The sequence below is a fragment of the Somniosus microcephalus genome, chromosome 8, assembly GCF_052327205.1.
Source record: "Somniosus microcephalus isolate GS21.2 chromosome 8, FLI_Smic_1.0, whole genome shotgun sequence".
NCBI lineage: Eukaryota > Metazoa > Chordata > Chondrichthyes > Squaliformes > Somniosidae > Somniosus > Somniosus microcephalus.
The window spans coordinates 18,850,077-18,869,698 of NC_140994.1; the positions used below are offsets into that span (position 1 = coordinate 18,850,077).

Genomic DNA, 19,622 nt, shown 5'->3' on the forward strand with positions numbered 1-19,622 from the left:
GGTTTGGGCAGCGGGTTGGGGCTGCATTCCCCATATTTAACTCTTTATCCCCCCATCTCCCTGCCCCTCTCCCGCACATCATGAGGGTTTAAATCGAGACTATTAACTTAAAAATAAACAAAAAAATTCTGAGACAGAAATTGATAAAATTAGTTATTAATAGAAGCAAACTTAATCCCACCGCATGACTTCCGAGCACAGTTGCTCCACTCACAGCCAAGTGTCAGTCAAGAAAAACACCGATATTTAATAGGCATTTTGCATGCAAATGTTCTCATTTTACTCAGAACACATGTTTTAGATGAGCGAGAAGGATTATAAATTATTGAAATCACATCAAAGCCATTCTGTATTAATGCCAAGTTTTATTTCCACAAAGAGTCAATGGGGGTGTTAGATAACAGTATTTTTGCTGTTTTGACTATTGGTAGGGAAAAGAAGCTAATACACAAAGCTAAGGCACTTTTTGCTACAGATTGTCAAGTGCCACAAGCAGCACAGAGTTAACAGTTTGGATTGGGTTGCATAGTTGCCATGTACCACAATGCAAATAAAAGACATATCTTTCGTTAAAGATCGGGTTGTAAACAGATCCAGGTAATTTTGCGATTACATTTATAACGGTAATCTTAATAAAGTGGGCAGTAATGGCCACTGCATCGAATGGACCTGGAACTTGGTGATAGTGTGCTGATGACAGCACTGCATTACCAGTGTTCTTCAACGATCTTTCTGGATGTGTTAGGAGGCACTTATATTTAATATGCAGTCCCAAGAGGGCACCACTCGGCGACCCGTGACGCTGGGTGCTGCTGTCCCTCGTTTATGGTGGTGCTGCTCCTCAAAAAGTCTTACCGTTGAAAGATAAGTAGGACTGACAGCAGCTCATGGGATCCATCAAAATGGGAGTTTCTGACGCCATTATGTACCTGGAGCTCAACCAGCTTAATACTAAAGAGTGCTGTTAATGACAGGAGAACTGTGTTCTGCCATTGATAGCATCGTCTTAATGTAAAAGGGCCTATGCTCTGATCCTTTGTCAAGCATTCAGGACTGTTTACTTAACCGTATGAATTATGTGCTTGTATGGCCTGGCAAATGACCAATGACAGAGCCATATTAAGTGGGAAACTCAGTTTCTCCAATGCTTTCACTTAGGGATGATTGTGCTCACCTTCACTGTGGGCACTGGCGAAGAAAGGAAAAAGGGCATTTGATTCAACTGAGAGAATTTGAACTTTTGCTGCTGCAGTTCAATTTTAATTAAAAAAATACAAGTGCAGCATGCATGGAATTTTGCACACCTGCAGTTGTGCTCTTAATAAAAAAAAATTACAAGGTCATTTACAACCGAATGTGTACATACCTTTGCATATATACAAGTACACTATCAGTCCATTCTCTGAGGTTTGAATTGAGAAAATCTGAACCAAGAACGGCTCACTCATCTGTATGTTTTAGTTGCGCACCGAGCGTTTGTACAATTTTCACACTCAGTAAGGCTTGAGAATTGGTGTAACCCAATCTGAGCTGACATTATTAAAATTTTGGATCATTTACCTAAAAATTTGAGTGATGATCCTTGAACGCTGAATTTGACTTGACTTTATATTGGGTGAAGGGCATCTTCAAATTACAATATGTACTTAATCTGTACCAATAGTAAAAACTGAAAGTAATTGTTTAAATATTTTAAAAAACTCACAGGCCAAATGACCTCACGATGTGAAGTTCTGCAACTTACACCAAATTAAATTCTGACTCAAAGGATTTTTTTCTAACAGTGGTAAACCTGCCATTTTGTCCGTTTCATGAAGCTTTTATTGGGATCTTGCACGAGTTACAGGGGCAGAGTGTATGGGGGGAGTGGGAATGTCACCCAAGAACACCAAGTTAACAAACTTCCTCTTCCATTCATGCCAGGGGAAAGCAGCATTTGCTAAACACTACAGTTACACGTGTTTCTGAGAGTTAAAGTATTCTGAAGAGCTCAAGGAGAAATATTTGCAATCAATTGTGACCGTATCTATAATCCAACCATCCTTCTTCAACCTAAGTGAATGGAGCCTGGCAAGTTGAAGCTCGCAAGTGCCACCACTATGCCATAGTCACGTGCAATAGCTGCCCAAAGAATGGAAACTCCCGCCAGCACTGCCATGTAGACTTCTTGTGCAGAAAAACAATGAAGATATCCCAAATGGTAGTTCGATGGTGCACACAAACCGTGTGGTGAATGTAAATGCTAACCACAAATCAGTCACTTCATGGCCAACTTTTAAACATATGGTGCACTGTGATGGATGTTAGTGTTTAACACTATACACCAGACCATCCAATTCCTATTCTTGTATCTTGACATGAAAAATGACAATGAATGTGTTTTCCATAAAATGATTTATGGACCATCTGCTGAAGAAGAATGTGTGTAAGATTCTGTTTTGGGAGTGTAACGCAGAGAGAGTAATGATCCATTCACTTATTACAAACAATATAGAAAACAGTCTCCATCCACTGTATGAAATGTTTTGCAAATTGCTTTTAAAATCAATGTAGTTCTTTCCAATCAAACTATCCAGGATGTGAAGTCAAGTGGTTTACAGATTTCAAATGAATTGAAACTCTGTAGAAAGACACGCACCATTCATTTAAAAATAAAATGTCTCTATTGTGTGGTCATCATGAATTATATAACAAAGTTCTGTCACGGTCCTAACAGATTTAGTCTTCAGCTGCTCTTAGGTACCTTAACCACGAACACCATTGGGTCCAGGGATTTGTTACTGTAAGATCGACGGATTATATCCACTGCTTGTCGGTGTGTGACATTTTGTAGGCTTTCTCCATCAACTGAAACCAATTCATAACCAGCCTGCATCAAGGGAAGAAAACATCACAATTACTGCTTAATACTGTTGGTTCACCTGGTTCCCAATAAACAGCATCTGGAACAAAAGGGCATTTAAGGAAGAACACTCCTCCACTGAAATATCAGCTAAGAACTAGCAAGTATGTGCGCTGCCATTCGGATGCTTTTGTTAATGGGGCAATAATGGAGATTTTCCAGTCCTGGTGCTGAAACGGAAGGACCCGAGTTCAGGGAGCATTACACTCACTGAAGTTCAATAGAGTGGACCCTGCCAGAGTTTCCAGGATCTGCTCTAATTACATATGCATAGCGAGCCTGAGGGCAGGAGTTTGCCAAAGAGAGGTTGGGAAATCAATGCTAATGGCTGTCAACCTGATCATGGTTATGCTTTTCAGTTCTTTAATCCTTTTTTAAATTGTATTTCTAGCTTTTGAATTTCAGACAGCTCTCGTAGATGAGCCCTAGTTCCCGTTTGTGTTCAAGAATGTTTTCACTTGCCCTGTTATCTAAGTAAAATATTGCAGTGCATCCAGGATAATAAACTGAAAGAAAGACTTGCATTTATATAGCACCTTTCACGACCACTGGACACCCCAAAGCACTTTACAGCCAATGAAGTACTTTTTACTGTTGTAATGTAGGAAATGCGACAGCCAATTTGCAGTAAACTCCCACAAACAGCAATGTGATAATGACCTGGTAATCTGTTTTAGTGATGTTGACTGAAGGATAAATGTTGGCCAGGACACCGGGGATAACTCCCCTGCTCTTCTTCGAAATAGTGCCTGGGGATCTTTAACGTCCACCTGAGAGAGCAGACGGGGCCTCGGTTTAATGTCTCATCCGAAAGACGGCACCTCCGACAGTGCAGCACTCCCTCAGCACTGCACTGGAGTGTCAGCCTAGATTTTTGTGCTCAAGTCTCTGGAGTGGGACTTGAACCCACAACCTTCTGACTCAGAGGCGAGTAGTGCTACCCACTGAGCCACAGCTGACACTAACTGGCAATCCTATTATACTTCAGTGAGTAGTTCTATCCTGGAATCTTCCTCGTCTTAATAAGTCAGCAGAGTAACACTCCACTACAGCTTGTTTAAGGCATTAACTAGCAAACCAATTTATAAAATATTAATAGAGCAGCAAACAATAGCAATAATAAAACATCTTTTACAACACTTGTCAAAAAATCTCCTCTTACATTAAAAAGTAGTTCATAACTGTTGCAGTAGAACTATAGTGTAATCAATTTTCTTATGCAGTGAACTATTTTCCTTTATTTCATCAGTTACAAAAGTTATTTGTCTTAACTAGCTTTCTTCGAAAGTTGTAGACAAATAGTCTTCAAATTCTCCGGATCAAACTCCCTGACTTGGAAAGGATTAGCTCATAAATACCTCTGAAATGGTGACCAGGCTTTGTGAATTTAAATAACTGCTGGTTATTTAAATCTAAAAGCAGCTGCCCATTAAACACATATTGAAAGAAATCACGCAGAATGGTTGTATTTGCATTCAATGTTTTTTCTCCTCACCTTCCTTAGACACTTGTCTTTTCAGACAAATTTACAGATTATTGCACCAAATCTGACAAAATGAGCTGAAACATTCTTCATAAATAAAATTATTTTAAAAAGCCAATAACCGAGCTAAATCTTAGACAAAAATGCTTAATTTTTTTTTAAATCACAACCACAGTGCTTTTGTGCTGCTGGGTTATTCCAGGTTATGCAGGGAATATCTGCAGCACTGGCCAGTTTGTGGTTCACAGATACATGAAGGAGCTCACAGCAGAGCCGATGATTTCACTACTTTGTTGTTGACCTACAGCACCAACATGAGAAACCAACACAATTTTGCAAAACAAATGGCCCGGATTTTGCAGCGCCGATGACGGTGTACGATAGCCCTCAGAATGGCCCCGCAAGTTCTGGGTTTCCACATGCGCGAAAACCCAGAACTTGCGATGTCAAGTTTCTCCTCGACAGATCGTCTGCATGCGCCCCAAAAACGCTTTTCGCTGGCGCAGAGTTGGGCAACTACTGCCCAGCGAATGTCCACAAAACCCTTATGCCTGGTAAAAGCAGGCATAGGGCCTGCTTACACCAGTGTAAGGGTTAAAATAAAAGTTAAATTAACATTTTTTAAATGATTAAAATGTACAAAAACATTTAAAATTAGTTCATGTAAAATTATGGACCGAAATGTTATTTTTTCAAAAAATTTAATTTTTATTTTTAATACTTAATCAAAGGGACTTTTAATTAATTTTGAACAGGGGAATATTTATCTTTTATTAGAATTATGTTAATTATTTATTTATTTGGGGATTTCTCATAAGCTTGAGGAATCCCTCTTTTTGCTTGGTCGGGCCATTCCACGTGATCCCAGGGGCGCTTCCGAACCGCCTGCGTCGCTGGGATCCGTTGGCCTTTACGCAGGCGTATGCCTGAAGGCCCAGGACCCGAAGACTCCGAAGCTCGGGAGCCACTAGGTACTTTGGTATTTTATTTTTTTTTCGGGTCGGAGGCGTACTCCGGAGGTACGCCTCCAACTGCAACTTTCGGCCCATTGTTTTTCCCTCAGAGTCCAAAGCGTCATCATCTGCACCCACGTTATCCTTTGGCTCCCTGTGAACAATCCTGTTCCCGATAAGGATCTGAAAGGATTTTTTCTTGGTCTCAGTATGCACAGGGTAAATGAGTGGATGAATGCTGGGAATTTTCCCCAGACACAAATAATTGTAAAGAATCATTACTAGAATATCCTTTATTGATTACCACACCTAAGCAAAATGTGATCATGAACCAAAGAACATAACCTCAACCTGGACAGTTATCAAATCCTACATCACACTGAAGATAAGGGACTATTCTGTGTTCCTGGACATACAGGAAACTCTTTATTATCCGGCACCAACGGCACCGGCGTGGTGCCGATTTATCAAAAAGTCCGGATTACAGAGAGGTATAGTTTAAAAGGTACGAGAGCTCCATACACAGCAACAAATCCAGGCTTCCCTGTTGCTTAGCAACATGTGCAGGAACTCCGGCCACAGACCAAGCGTCCCCGTTGCTTAGCAACAAGCGCAGGAACCCCAGTTACACAGCCACAGATCCAGGAACTGCCACTAATATGAAGTAAAATTTACCTGAACCTACTCCTGAATTTTGCCGGTTAACAGAGATTTCCAGTTATTTAGGTGCCAGTTAAAAGAGAGTGATCTGTATTGGGTTGCAGGATAAGTAGCCCCACTGCAGAAGAAGGGAGAACCATGTTAAAAGGGAAGAGCCCTTCTGAAGGCCTCAGGTGAGACTGAGGCCTGCAGCAGGCAAGTGTTTGGGAGTGAAATGGAGAGACAGAGAGAGGAGGATGCTATAAGGTTCTCTCCCGCCATCAGATGATTTCAGATCCTTCTCGTTGTTATCCCAGGGACCTCCACCAGGGGTTCGACAGGAATAGCTGCCCAGATCCATGCGGCAGGTGAGAAAAGGATGACTACCAGTGAGGACATGGTAGCCACACTGCAGCACCACTGCCATTTCCCTCAGCGCTCCCGCTTTCTGGTAGGCATTAGAAACATAGAGCAGGAGTAGGCCATTCGGCCCCTCGAGCCTGCTCCGCCATTCAATGAGATCATGGCTGATCATCCAAATTCAGTACCCGGTCCCTGCTTTCTCCCCATATCCCTTGATCCCTTTAGCCTTAAGAGATATATCCAACTCCTTCTTCAATATATTTAATGAACTGGCCTCCACCGCCCTCTGTCGCAGAGAATTCCGCAGGTTCACCACTCTCTGGGTGAAGAAATTCCTCCTCATTTCAGTCCTAAATGGCTTACCCCTTATCCTTAGACTATGACCCCTGGTTCTGGACTCCCCGGCCATCGGGAACATCCTTCCCGAGTCTAGTCTGTCCAGGCCTGACAGAATTTTATAGGTTTCGATGAGATCCCCTCTCAATCTTCTAAACTCCAGTGAGTATAAGCCCAATTGACATAATCTCTCCTCATACGTCATTCCTGCCATCCCAGGTATCAGCCTGGTGAATCTTCGCTGCACTCCTTCCATGGCAAGAACGTCCTTCCTCAGGTAAGGTGACCAAAACTGCACACAATACTCAAGGTGTGGTCTCGCCAAGGCTCTGTACAACTGCAGCAAGACATCCTTGTTCCTGTACTCGAACCCGCAAGGAATAGCCAATGGCCCCATACCCAGTAAACTGGATCGGGATCATGGTGAGGTTGGGGGTGGAGGGTGGAATTCCTGCCCTAATCTAGCATGTGCAGGAAAAGGAAAATCTAGTCCTCGCAATCTTGCCTCATAAAATTAAGAATTACTGGGGATAGTACTAAAGGAAATCAGGACTCAATAATTTCAGAAGAGGAAGAAAATGTGTGTAAAATAAAAAAGGAAAAAGGAACTTTTAGCAGATATACGGAGTGCTTACGGGGCCAGAGTGAAACCACTTTATGTCACTCCTGGGAGAGGTAACCAATCTTTCAGGCAAAAATGCATTTGGTCTGGAAAAACTCAACTAAAATTACTATAATCTACACTGCACATTCTTTTACCTTGGGCATTTGCTGTGCTGTACTGTCCCTCACAATGGGCAGTGCTGCTTAATTTAAGAACGAGCTCTAGGCATTTTAAAGTAAAGGAGTAGAGAATTGATATATATATATTTTTTAATTGTTGGTATTTGTTTACAGGGTATCCTTGAAGGCAGGACAAATTGTACCGGAGTAAATGAGATTTTCTGCACAGCAACTTGCAATCCATTAAATGTGAAACCAAAAACAAAAAGGGCTGCGGGGCTAACCTCATTTTTTTATAATACTGCTTACAAACTGTCCGGGAACATTATCAAAAAATTCACATATTGTCCTCAAATCAACTAAAAAGCCGAACTTGAAACTTGGCCCAAGACCATTAATGCATGATTTCTTCTTCCATATCACAATTGCTCATGCATCATGGTCATTCTCAAGGCAAAAACAGATCTCGTTTCATCAAATTAATTTGTTAGTGACTCAGTTTTCTTCATTAAAACAAGGGATGTGAAAACGGATCAGCCAGCACTGTGGCAGGCGGCCTGCACTGTACGGAGCACAAAGAAGCTGGTGGGTAAAGATGCCAATTTCCATAATTATTTCCGATTTGGAAGTAAAAATCTGTTCCATACAATGTCATCACTTCGCTAGGGAAGACTTGTCATGGGCTATTCTCAAGGAACAATTACCCAAGGATACCTCGGACCAAAATAAAAGCAGCAATGTGCTTAAAATCGTAGGATGCTTTCGTCAATCATTTTTACATGCAAGTTTTTCATGATAAGATCAAAGTTACAAAAAACTGTGCTTATGAGAGTGTACCAATAAACAAAAGAGAGATTATTACAATATAACTTGGACAATCTCCAACAGAAAACCGGGGTCATGCGCTGTTCTTCAATTGCCGACTGACGTTTTTCAGGCAAGAAACGGGGGTAGTTGTCAGTTGAAAATCGCCCCCAATAACTCAGAAAAATAAAGCAGAGCACATCCTGCTGTCACTGTGTCTCTGCATCCGCCCACCTGAGTGCTCGGGCTGCCTCTCCCTGTCCACCTGGGGGCTGTAAAGATTATGCACGTACTCTATGGGAGTGAAATGAGGCACGATGGGAATAAAAAGTATCGCCGATTTCAAAAGATTTTGATTTATAGAACAGGCCACTGGTCTTAGAACCGTAGTGATTATGGCAACCTTTCTTGCCCTTAAAATTATTGATCACTACACAACACTCTCCCCATCACTCCTTGTCTGAACCGAGGAAAACTTTGCAGCAGGTAGCATATTGATTGCTAAAGGGTTATGTCCTGGTTCTTCAACCCACCCAGTTCTGCCTCTATCCTTGTATTCTCTCTATCAAGTAGAATAACAGATGTGACAATGATACAATCACATCTGTCATCAAACCATGAACTGCTTAGGAAATGGGATCAGGCTCCAGCTGGGCAGGAACATACAGCTGCAGTTTCATCCAAACACCCCTATTGAACCTACTGAAAAAGGTAGCCTTAATAGAGGTGTTGGGTTAATTCGGCTTTGAAATGACATTGTGTGATATTAAAGTAAATGGATTAATGCTTCTGTTGAAATGGCAGATAAAGGAAATTTTGTGCAAAAGTGTTAAGGATCCATATTGCACAGCATAATCTCAGTCATTTTTTTTAACGATCTAAATGTTAGAAATAGAACTTCAATGCTGACAATGTCAAATTAAAGGACATAGCTTTTTTAAGCAGGCAACACAGAGTTAACTGTCTACAGTAATTGCATGCAAATTTTAGTCTGAACCAAGACATTGATAATTCAAGTCATGAATCTGTGGTCAGCTTTAACCATATCTAAATGTGGCAAGTGTGGTAGGATTATCAGATTTTCATTGATTAATTATCAGCCTTGAACATCAAACAATGCAATGTCACTTTCCTCTTTCAGGCAAACATACAGTGTAATGATTCTTCAAAGAGCGTTCAGGTTTCCCCGACAGCCACAGATCCCCTTGGGATACTGCAGAACAGTTATCCACCTTTCCCAACAGTTATAATTAGCTAACATCCACTGGCATTATCATTTTAATCTAATCTTTTAATTGCGAGCAGTGAGGTAATTTTACCTCACTGAATAGCTCTCAATTCGATCAAGTTACTGCATGTGGATACCAGTCCGGAGAGTCCCCGTTTATATTCTGCAGTTAAAAAAGTATTATTTGTCTTTCCATTCTTTATTCAGCCCTTTTTAATTCTCTGCTTGGACAAACTATTTAAAATGCTACTGTCAGTTTTAATTGCATGGTTATTTAGGCTTCTTTACTTAACACGAACGCTAGTGGACTTATCCCTGTCCTTCAAGGAACCTTAGTCTGGCAGTCTCTAATGTTGATGCACTTTATGTCCCTTCTGGGAGTGATAACTCTGCACCTGCAAGCAAATGGGCTCGCAGTAATTAAGCAATATATCTTCTACTACATAATAAACTGTTAAAATTACACTGCCTAAAATTACCTTCATGAATAATTGAGTAATATTTAATCATTCTTCTTTTGTTAATAAACTGTAATCCGTCATACTCCCATGCAGAGTTCATTAAACTGCACAGATAGAAGCCAAGCGATTCAACCTGCATTCATTACTTGCAAAAATAAGGACACGTCTATCTGTGCTTTGTATCTACCTTCTATCTCCAGGGCTGATGTAACAATTTGGCACATAACTTATACCAATCACGAGTGATGATTCACCGCCTTCCTTCCCTACATTTGTTCAGTCACCAGTACTGCCTTCTTCCACCTTTGCAATATCAATCATCTCTGCCTCGACTTCTTCCCCACTACTACTAAAACACTAATCCATGCTTCAGTTAGCTCAAGGATGAATTACTCTAATGATCTCCTAGCAAGCCACCCCCACAACCTACAACTCTTTCAGAATGATGCTGATTGCATCCTCACTCACTGTACTTCCATCATCTCAGTCCTTCCATTTACTCTCTACACCCCAATATAGTGTCAGCTGTGGTTCAGTTGGTAGCACACTCGCCTCGGAGTCAGAAGGTTGTGGGTTCACTCCAGGGACTTGAGCACATAAAGCTAGGCTGACACTCCAGTGCAGGTGTGGAGATGCCGGAGTTGGACTGGGGTGGACAAATGTAAGAAGTCACACAACACCAGGTTATAGTCCAACAGCTTTATTTGAAATCACAAGCTTTCGGAGCGCTGCTCCTTCTTCAGGTGAAGTGGAGAAATGCATAAAGACACAGCTTATATAGTCAGAGAATCATGTCAGATGTTTACAGGTGACCTTTCCAACTGCCATTTATCACACCTCGGCAGAGAGATAATCACAGCAGTCAAAGGTGTGAATGGTGCCCAAACAGGTCAGTCAGGGAAACATTACATCAAAGAACAATGAGGTGGGGTCACAAGGGGTCAAATATTGCAGGTGCTGGGGTCTGTATGAAAAACAAAAAAACAGACAAAAAACATTTTTTTTGGCTGGAAATCACAGCAGGTCCGGCCGCATCTGTGTAGAGAGAACAAGCCAATGTCGACTCGAGTCTGGATGGCCCTGCGTCAGGTGGGGTTACATGTAGCGTGACATGAACCCAAGATCTCTGTTGAGGCCGTCCTCATGGGTGCGGAACTTGGCTATCAGTTTCTGCTCGACGATTTTGCGTTGTTGTGTGTCTCGAAGGCCGCCTTGGAGAATGCTTACCCGAAGATCGGAGGCTGAATGTCCTTGACTGCTGAAGTGTTCCCCGACTGGGAGGGAACACTCCTGCCTGGTGATTGTTGCGTGGTGTCCGTTCATCCGTTGTCGCAGTGTCTGCATGGTCTCGCCGATGTACCATGCTCCGGGGCATCCTTTCCTGCAACGTATGAGGTAGACAACGTTGGCCGAGTCACATGAGTATGTACCATGTACCTGGTGGGTGGTGTCCTCACGTGTGATGATGGTATTTGTGTTGATGATCTGGCATGTCTTGCGGAGGTTGCTGTGGCAGGGTTGTGTGGTGTCGTGGTCGCTGTTCTCCTGAAAGCTGGGTAATTTGCTGCGAACGATGGTCTGTTTGAGGTTAGGCGGCTGTTTGAAAGCGAGTAGTGGAGGCGTGGGGATGGCCTTAGCGAGGTGTTCGTCGTCATCGATGACATGTTGAAGGCTGCGAAGAACATGGCGTAGTTTCTCCGCTCCGGGGAAGTACTGGACGACGAAGGGTACTCTGTTGGTTGTGTCCCGTGTTTGTCTTCTGAGGAGGTCTATGCGATTTTTTGCTGTGGCCCGTCAGAACTGTCGATCGACGAGTCGAGCGTCATATCCCGTTCTTACAAGGGCGTCTTTCAGTGTCTGTAGGTGTCCATCGCGTTCCTCCTCGTCTGAGCAGATCCTGTGTATTCGCAGGGCTTGTCCATAGGGGATGGCTTCTTTAACGTGGTTAGGGTGGAAGCTGGAGAAGTGAAGCATCCTGAGGTTGTCCGTGGGCTTGCGGTAGAGTGAAGTGCTGAGGTGTTCGTCTTTGATGGAGATTCGTGTGTCCAGGAATGAGACCGATTCTGAGGAGTAGTCCATGGTGAGTTTGATGGTGGGATGGAACTTGTTGATGTTGTCGTGTAGTCTTTTCAGTGATTCTTCGCCGTGGGTCCATAGGAAGAAAATGTCGTCGATGTATCTGGTGTATAGCGTTGGTTGGAGATCCTGTGCAGCGAAGAAGTCTTGCTCGAACTTGTGCATGAAGATGTTTGCGTATTGGGGTGCGAATTTGGTCCCCATGGCTGTTCCGTGTGTTTGGGTAAAGAACTGGTTGTCGAAGGTGAAGACATTGTGGTCAAGGATGAAGCGGATGAGTTGTAGGATGGCGTCTGGAGATTGGCTGTTGTTGGTGTTGAGTACTGAGGCTGTCGCAGCGATGCCGTCATCGTGGGGGATACTGGTGTAGAGTGCCGAGACGTCCATCGTGGCGAGGAGTGTTCCTGGTTCAACTGGTCCGTGGGTGCTGAGTTTCTGTAAGAAGTCTGTAGTGTCGCGACAGAAGCTGGGGGTTCCCTGTACGATGGGTTTCAGGATGCCCTCGACATATCCAGAGAGGTTCTCACATAGGGTTCCGTTGCCTGATGCGATAGGACGTCCAGGTGTGTTGGCTTTGTGTATCTTTGGGAGGCAGTAGAAGTCTCCCACGCGGGGAGTACGTGGGATGAGAGCATGTAGGATGCTTTGAAGGTCTGGATCGAAGGTTTTGATCAGTCTGTTGAGTTGGCGGGTGTGTTCTTTGGTCGGATCTGCAGGTAACTGTCTGTAGTGTTCCTGGTTGTCCAGTTGTCGGTATACTTCTTTGCAATAGTCCGTTCTGTTCTGTATGACGATGGCACCTCCTTTGTCTGCTGGTTTGATGACGATGTTGCGGTTGGTCTTGAGAGCGTGGATGGCGTTGCGTTGTGCTCGGGTGACATTCTGGACTGTCTTGTGAGTGCGGCTGATGAATCTGGCGTTGATGCATCTCCTGACAGCTTGAGCATACATGTCAAGCTTAGGGCAGCGACCCTCCGGAGGGGTCCAATTTGACTCTTTCTTCTTCGGTAGCTGCACTGCGGATCCCTCTGTCTGCTGTTCCGGATCATTGATTGTCTCATTGGGTTCGCTGCTGACATCTTGGGATTTGTGGAAGAATTCCCGGAGCCTCATTCTCCTGATGAATTCCTCTGTGTCTGCCGCGAGACCGATGGGGTCCATTTTGGTGGTGGGGCAGAAATTGAGCCCTCGGCTGAGAACTTCAATTTCGTCTGGTTGAAGGGTGTGGTCGGACAGGTTGACGATGGATTTCCCTGTGGTTTCAACCGTGGTACCGGGGGAGGCTTGGTTGCTGCTGCTGGTGATGCCAAGTTTCTCAAGCTTCCTGTTCTTGGTGTGCATGTAGGTAGCGTAGTTCCGTTGCCTTGTTTGTTTGGCGGTGTCTCGTAGCTGGTCTGCTGCGTCCTGAGCACAGGCTGAGAACATGGACTCCATCTCGGTTTCGAGGTTGCGGCGTCTGCTGTGGAGCTGGTGTACGAGATGGTTGAGGAGTGTGCGAGAGGTACGACGGCAGAGTCTCTCAGCGTAGTCTGTGTTGTAGGTCGACTTGAGTGGGTTAGTGATCTGTAGTCCTTTCGGGATCTTGTCTGCTTTCTTGCATCTCTGTAGAAACTTGATGTCTGTGTCAATATGCGCGATCTTCTTGGAGATCCTCTCCACTTTGAGCCGGCAGTTTGTGGTGTCGATAGTAGTCATGGTGTGGAGATGCCGGAGTTGGACTGGGGTGGACTGACCTGTTTGGACACCATTCACACCTTTGACTGCTGTGATTATCTCTCTGCCGAGGTGTGATAAATGGCAGTTGGAAAGGTCACCTGTAAACACCTGACATGATTCTCTGACTATATAAGCTGTGTCTTTATGCATTTCTCCACTTCACCTGAAGAAGGAGCAGCGCTCCGAAAGCTTGTGATTTCAAATAAAGCTGTTGGACTATAACCTGGTGTTGTGTGACTCAATACTCCAGTGCAGTGCTGAGGGAGAGCTGCACTGTAGGAGATGCCGTCTTTTGGATGAGACGTTAAACCGAGGCCCCGTCTGCTCTCTCAGGTGGACATAAAAAATCCCATGGCACTATTTCGAAGAAGAGCAGGGGAGTTCTCCCTGGTGTACTGGTCAATATTTATCCCTCAACCAACAGAACAAAAACAGATTATCGGGTCATTATCACATTGTTGTTTGTGGGACCCTGCTGTGCGCAAATTGGCTGCAGCGTTTCCCACATTACAACAGTGACTACCCTTCAAAAAGTACTTCATTGGCTGTAAAGCTTTTTGAGACATCCGGTGGTCATGAAAGGCGCTATATAAATGCAAGTCTTTTTTCTTTCAATAAATGGGCTTCAAGATCCTTGTTTTAACCTGTAAATGCCTCCATAACCTCACTCCATCCCACCTCAGTGACCTTCTTCACCTCCATGAACCCGTTTTCACCCTTAGTTCCTCTCTCTCCACATCCTGTTCGCTCCATTGGCAGCCACAATGTCCACGTTCTTTTTAACATCTTCGTAAAATCCCTCTGCCCTCCACCCTCACTTCCTAATAAAGGCTTCAACTGTCTTTCAGTCCTGGCACTAGCTCTATTCTACCTACTCTTTTTCACCCACTTGATTATCATTTTCTGAATAGTCTGCTAAACATATGCAAGTTGCTTTTGCTTCGAAAACCCCAGTTCACAACATGAAACGTGAAGGTTCTGAGATAGTGCCCTTTATAAATATATATAGATATAGAATACAATCTTACTTCCTGCGGTTATTCTGTGAATGTGTGGTTGCACTTTGATAATGTGTAACAAAGGTTATGGTGGAACTGATATTTTATAAACTTGAGATGAAAATAATGAAATATATAAATTACTTATTTACAGCCCATTTATATCATTCATAGAAACATAGAAGATAGGAGCAGGAGTAGGCCATTCGGCCCCTCGAGCCTGCTCCGCCATTCAATGAGATCATGGCTGATCATCCAAATTCAGTACCCTGTCCCTGCTTTCTCCCCATATCCCTTGATCCCTTTAGCCTTAAGAAATATATCCAACTCCTTCTTCAATATATTTAATGAATTGGCCTCAACTGCCTTCTGTGGTAGAGAATTCCACAGGTTCACCACTCTCTGGGTGAAGAAATTCCTCCTCATCTCAGTCCTAAATGGCTTACCCCTTATCCTTAGACTGTGACCCCTGGTTCTGGACTCCCCGACCATCGGGAACAGCCTTCCTGCATCTAGTCTGTCTAGTCCTGTTAGAATTTTATAAGTTTCAATGAGATCCCCTCTCATTCTTCTAACCTCCAGCGAGTATAAGCCCAATTGACCCAATCTCTCCTCATACGTCATTCCTGCCATCCCAGGTATCAGTCTGGTGAAGCTTCGCTGCACTCCCTCCATGGCAAGAACATCCTTCCTACAGATAAGGCAACCAAAACTGCACACAATACTCAAGGTGTGGTCTCACCAAGGCCCTGTACAACTGCAGCAAGACATCCTTGTTCCTGTACTCAAACCCTCTCATTACAAAGGCCAACATACCATTTGCCTTCTTAACCGCCTGCTGCACCTGCATGCTTACCTTCAGCGACTGGTGCACAAGGACACCCAGGTCTTGTTACACTTCCCCTTTTCCCAATCTATTGCCATTCAGATAATAATCCGCCTTCCTGTTTTTGACACCAAAGTGGATAACCTCGCATTTATCCACGTCATATTGCATCTGCCATGCTTCTGCCCAATCACCCAACCTGTCCAAATCATACTGGAGTTTCTCGGCATCCTCCTCACAGCACACACGCCCACCCAGTTTTGTGTCGTCTGCAAACTTGGAGATATTACATCTAGTTCCCTTGTCTAGATCATTAATATATATTGTGAATAGCTGGGGTCCAAGGACCGATCCCTGCGGTACCCCACTAGTCACTGCCTGCCACTCGGAAAAAGACCCGTTTATTCCAACTCTTTGCTTTCTGTCTGCCAACCAGTTTTCTATCCAAGTCAATACCTTGCCCCCAATCCCATGTGCCTTAACTTTACACGCTAATCTCTTATGCGGGACCTTATCGAAAGCCTTTTGAAAGTCCAAAACCACCACATCCACCAGTTCTCCCTTATCTATTTTACCAGTTACATCCTCAAAAAATTCCAGTAGATTAGTCAAGCACGATTTACCTTTTGTAAATCCATGTTGACTTTGTCCGATCCTGTCACTGTTTTCCAAGTGCTCTGCTATAACATCTTTTATAACGGACTCTAGCATTTTCCCCACTACCGATGTCTGTAATTCCCCGTTTTCTCTCTACCACCTGTTTTGACTAGTGGGGTTACATTAGCTACCCTCCAATCCATGGGTACTGTTCCAGATTCCATTGAATGTTGGAAGATGATCAGCAATGCATCTACTATTTCTAGGGCCACTTCCTTAAGTACCCTAGGATGTAGATCATCAGGCCCTGGGGATTTATCGGCCTTCAATCCTGTCAATTTCCCTAACACCGTTTCCCTACAAATACTGATTTCTTTCAGTTCCTCCCTTTCATCAGACCCGATGTTCCCCGACATCTCTGGGAATTAATTCAATTCAAACAAGATCTGAAAACACAACATATTTTACGCAGAAATGATTGGAGTACCAAACCTTCGGCTCCCTACAAGTTAAAACCGGAGATTGGGCCAATTTATTTAATAGGTTGAGGATTAAACTTTGGTTAATTGGGTATCTTATAACAACCTGCATTAGTGTCTTTAACACAATCAAACAACCCAAAGCACTTCACAGAGCCAAAAATGGATGTCGGACAGTGAGGGAGAAGAGTTAGGTGAGGTGATTATGTCCAAATTCATACAGCTATGACATGCAAAACAATTTTTTGTTAAATCACTGCTTTACACGAGAACTATATTGGAGGCTGGTATGTTGGGAGGGAGGTGTGGCAGGAAAGTATAATTTATGGATAATCTACAAGTGACAATGACTAGGGCATTTTAACAAATTTTATGATAGGATTAATCTGCTAAATAGTCTCATTAAGTGACATTCTATTTATGTTACATAAGGTATTAAGGCCTAGAAATTAGGTGGGCTGTGGAACCAGTTAGCGTCTAAAGAGGGCACTCAGTGGCTTTAGCACCACTGGCCGCGCCTCCCGCGATATTTAGCGGGGCGCTAATGGCGGTGTTAGCCTGTAGCGTTGCGCCGCCACCGATGACGTCATCGGTGTGCGCAGCGCCCCGCTACCGCCCCGATCACTATATTTGGTCGCGCCCGCCTCTGTAACGCTGATCGCAAATCGCGCCCGGTTCACGGGGCCTACCTGTGGCGGTAGTGGCGCAAATTAAGGTGGAGGTGCGGGGCGGGCATTTTTTTTTTTTTTTTTCGGTGGCCGCCTGCCAGCACCGCCCTCCTGATCCCCCCACCCCCCCGGGCAGTGCCGGCTGTGTCCCGAGAGCCCGGCACTTCTCCTCGGTGCCGGGCTCTTTTGCCGGCACTCGCGATCAGTGATCGCGCTGGTGCAGGCCCCTCCCCCTTAAGAAGGGAAGGAAGGCCTGCAGTACCGCAGCGCGCCGTGCCGCAGTGTGCGGCGTTGCGGCACGTTGCGATATTCAGTTTCAGCGCCCCAAGAGGGACGCGGGGCGCGTCGAGCAGCGCCCCGTGTCCCTCTTGGGGCGCTCAAACTGAATTTCCGGCGGGCGCAACTGCTCCGTTCGCAGCGGTAATTCCGGCGCCCAGGCGAGCTTGGCGCCCCGTTTGGGGCTCCACCAAATTTCATGGCCTAAGTGCTTTAGAATACATTGCATCTTTTTGAAATTTACAATATTTGGATAGTTTTCATGGATTATAATCCACGGGAGATCAACTAGTAATAATTAGAAATGTTAGATGCAGAACTTTGAAATTTTCAAAATTTGCCACGTATTCAGGAGTCCAAACTGAATCGCAGGATTATAAACAGGTTTCATAACTCTGAGGTGGCACTGTATTTACAAAATGCAGACCGTCATTGCTACACAAATCATTTACTATATATTAACAAGCTGGCACACTTGGAAGGTTGGTAAGCGATTTAGTGGACTTAATCTTACGCTACATCCAACCCTATTTTCCAAAGTGTAAATCGCCTGCTGCAGGGTTGACATTAATATAGCACATTCAACAATGTACAAACTGTTTAGACACGCAAAATAATACCAATGTGAAACATGATTGTAGAATAATTATCAAATCATAAAGCACAATTTTCCTGAAATTATGCTGTGGGATACGACAGTATGAATCTGATCATCAGGGAATTCAGAAGAAACTTCTTTACCCAGAGAGTGGTGAGAATGTGGAACTCGCTACCACAGGGAGTGGTTGAAGCAAATAGTATGGATGCATTTAAGGGGCGGCTAGATAAGCATATCAGGGAAAAGGGAGAGTTAGATGAGGAATGACGGGAGGAGACTCGTGTGGAGCATAAACGCCGGCATGGACTGGTTGGGCCGAATGGCCTGTTTCTGTGCCGTATATCCTATGTAATCTGAAATTTCCCACTTCTCTATTTTATCAGAGCCATTAATCTATTTTAAAAGGTTAATGCCTCTGTAGTGGAGAGAAGAATTTCAGATGAATGTATTCAGTCTTCGTATACTAGCCTCCCATACCACAATTTCAATGCAATTTGAACATCAAATTGTTGAAAAGTTAAGACAATACTATACCAACCATGGAATTCTAAATATTTATTGTGTATTTTAGATTTTACAGTATAATTGACATACTAATGGATCTGCTTCACCCATGGAGATTAAAGCATGCAAATAAAATATGAAATGCAGTTCATAGGTACAAAACAAAGCCCTTTAATACCAGTTTAAATTAAGTCTGTATTTAAGTTGTGCATTACATTTCTATCAAAGCTTGTTGTTACTTTGAAACTGCATTTTACAAATAAAATGTCAGTGCTCTATCCCATCTAAAGCAGTGGAAACTTTGTTTTTGCCTTTTTGACTTTGGCTACTGTAAAATAGGACCCAAATTCGACTTCCTTTTTCTCTGGCGTGAGTTGTTGTTAATGCTTGGCAGTGTAAAATGCTGCCGCAAGTGCCTCGTGTATTACAGCATTTACAGCTTTCTCTCCAGTTACTCTACCCAAAGATTGCTGGATTCCTAGCGGACTTTTCCTTTTCTTCCTTTCCCGTTACTTTTGCCAACGTGCTTATGCACACAATCTAATACAATGCAGCCCTCATAAGATCAATTCTATTTTGGCAAATGACAGCTCATCTTAAAACAGCTCATTCGCGATGAAACGCCATGACAAATAACAGATTTGACTTTGATCCTATTAAAAGTGAAACTCCCAGTAAAAAATAGGCTCAGATATTTGACATGCAGGGCTGTTGCCGGACTGGAGAAACATCATTCAAAAGCTAAGAAAAAAGTTGTTGGGAGAACTTTGTTTAGACTATTGAATAGACTAAAATAAATCTTATAATAATTTTAAAGAAAAACACATTTTTTAAAGCAGCCTTACTGAATACACAAATTTTCAGTGCCCTCTCATTCATGCCAAGTGTTCAGCAGTGTCCAGACATGCAGATGGAGACAGATAGTACAGTGTAAGCAGAAAACGTTGCTTGGACAGACTCCAGCCCTGTCGAGTTTTGCTTATTTTCATTGA

At 43.6% G+C, this 19,622-nt stretch overlaps 1 protein-coding gene across 2 annotated transcripts in view; it reads right to left on the reverse strand.

Annotated features, from left to right (window-relative positions):
- Nucleotides 1-345: 345 nt before the first annotated feature.
- The window catches only part of pdzd7a (PDZ domain containing 7a), an 85,720-nt gene continuing 66,443 nt past the window's right edge, over nt 346-19,622 (reverse strand). For both annotated transcript variants that reach the window (XM_085994316.1, XM_085994315.1), the window contains one exon: nt 346-2,869. In XM_085994316.1, the coding sequence (XP_085850442.1) occupies nt 2,726-2,869 (144 nt within the window). In that variant the 3' untranslated portion in view covers nt 346-2,725. The remainder of the gene's footprint in view (nt 2,870-19,622) is intronic.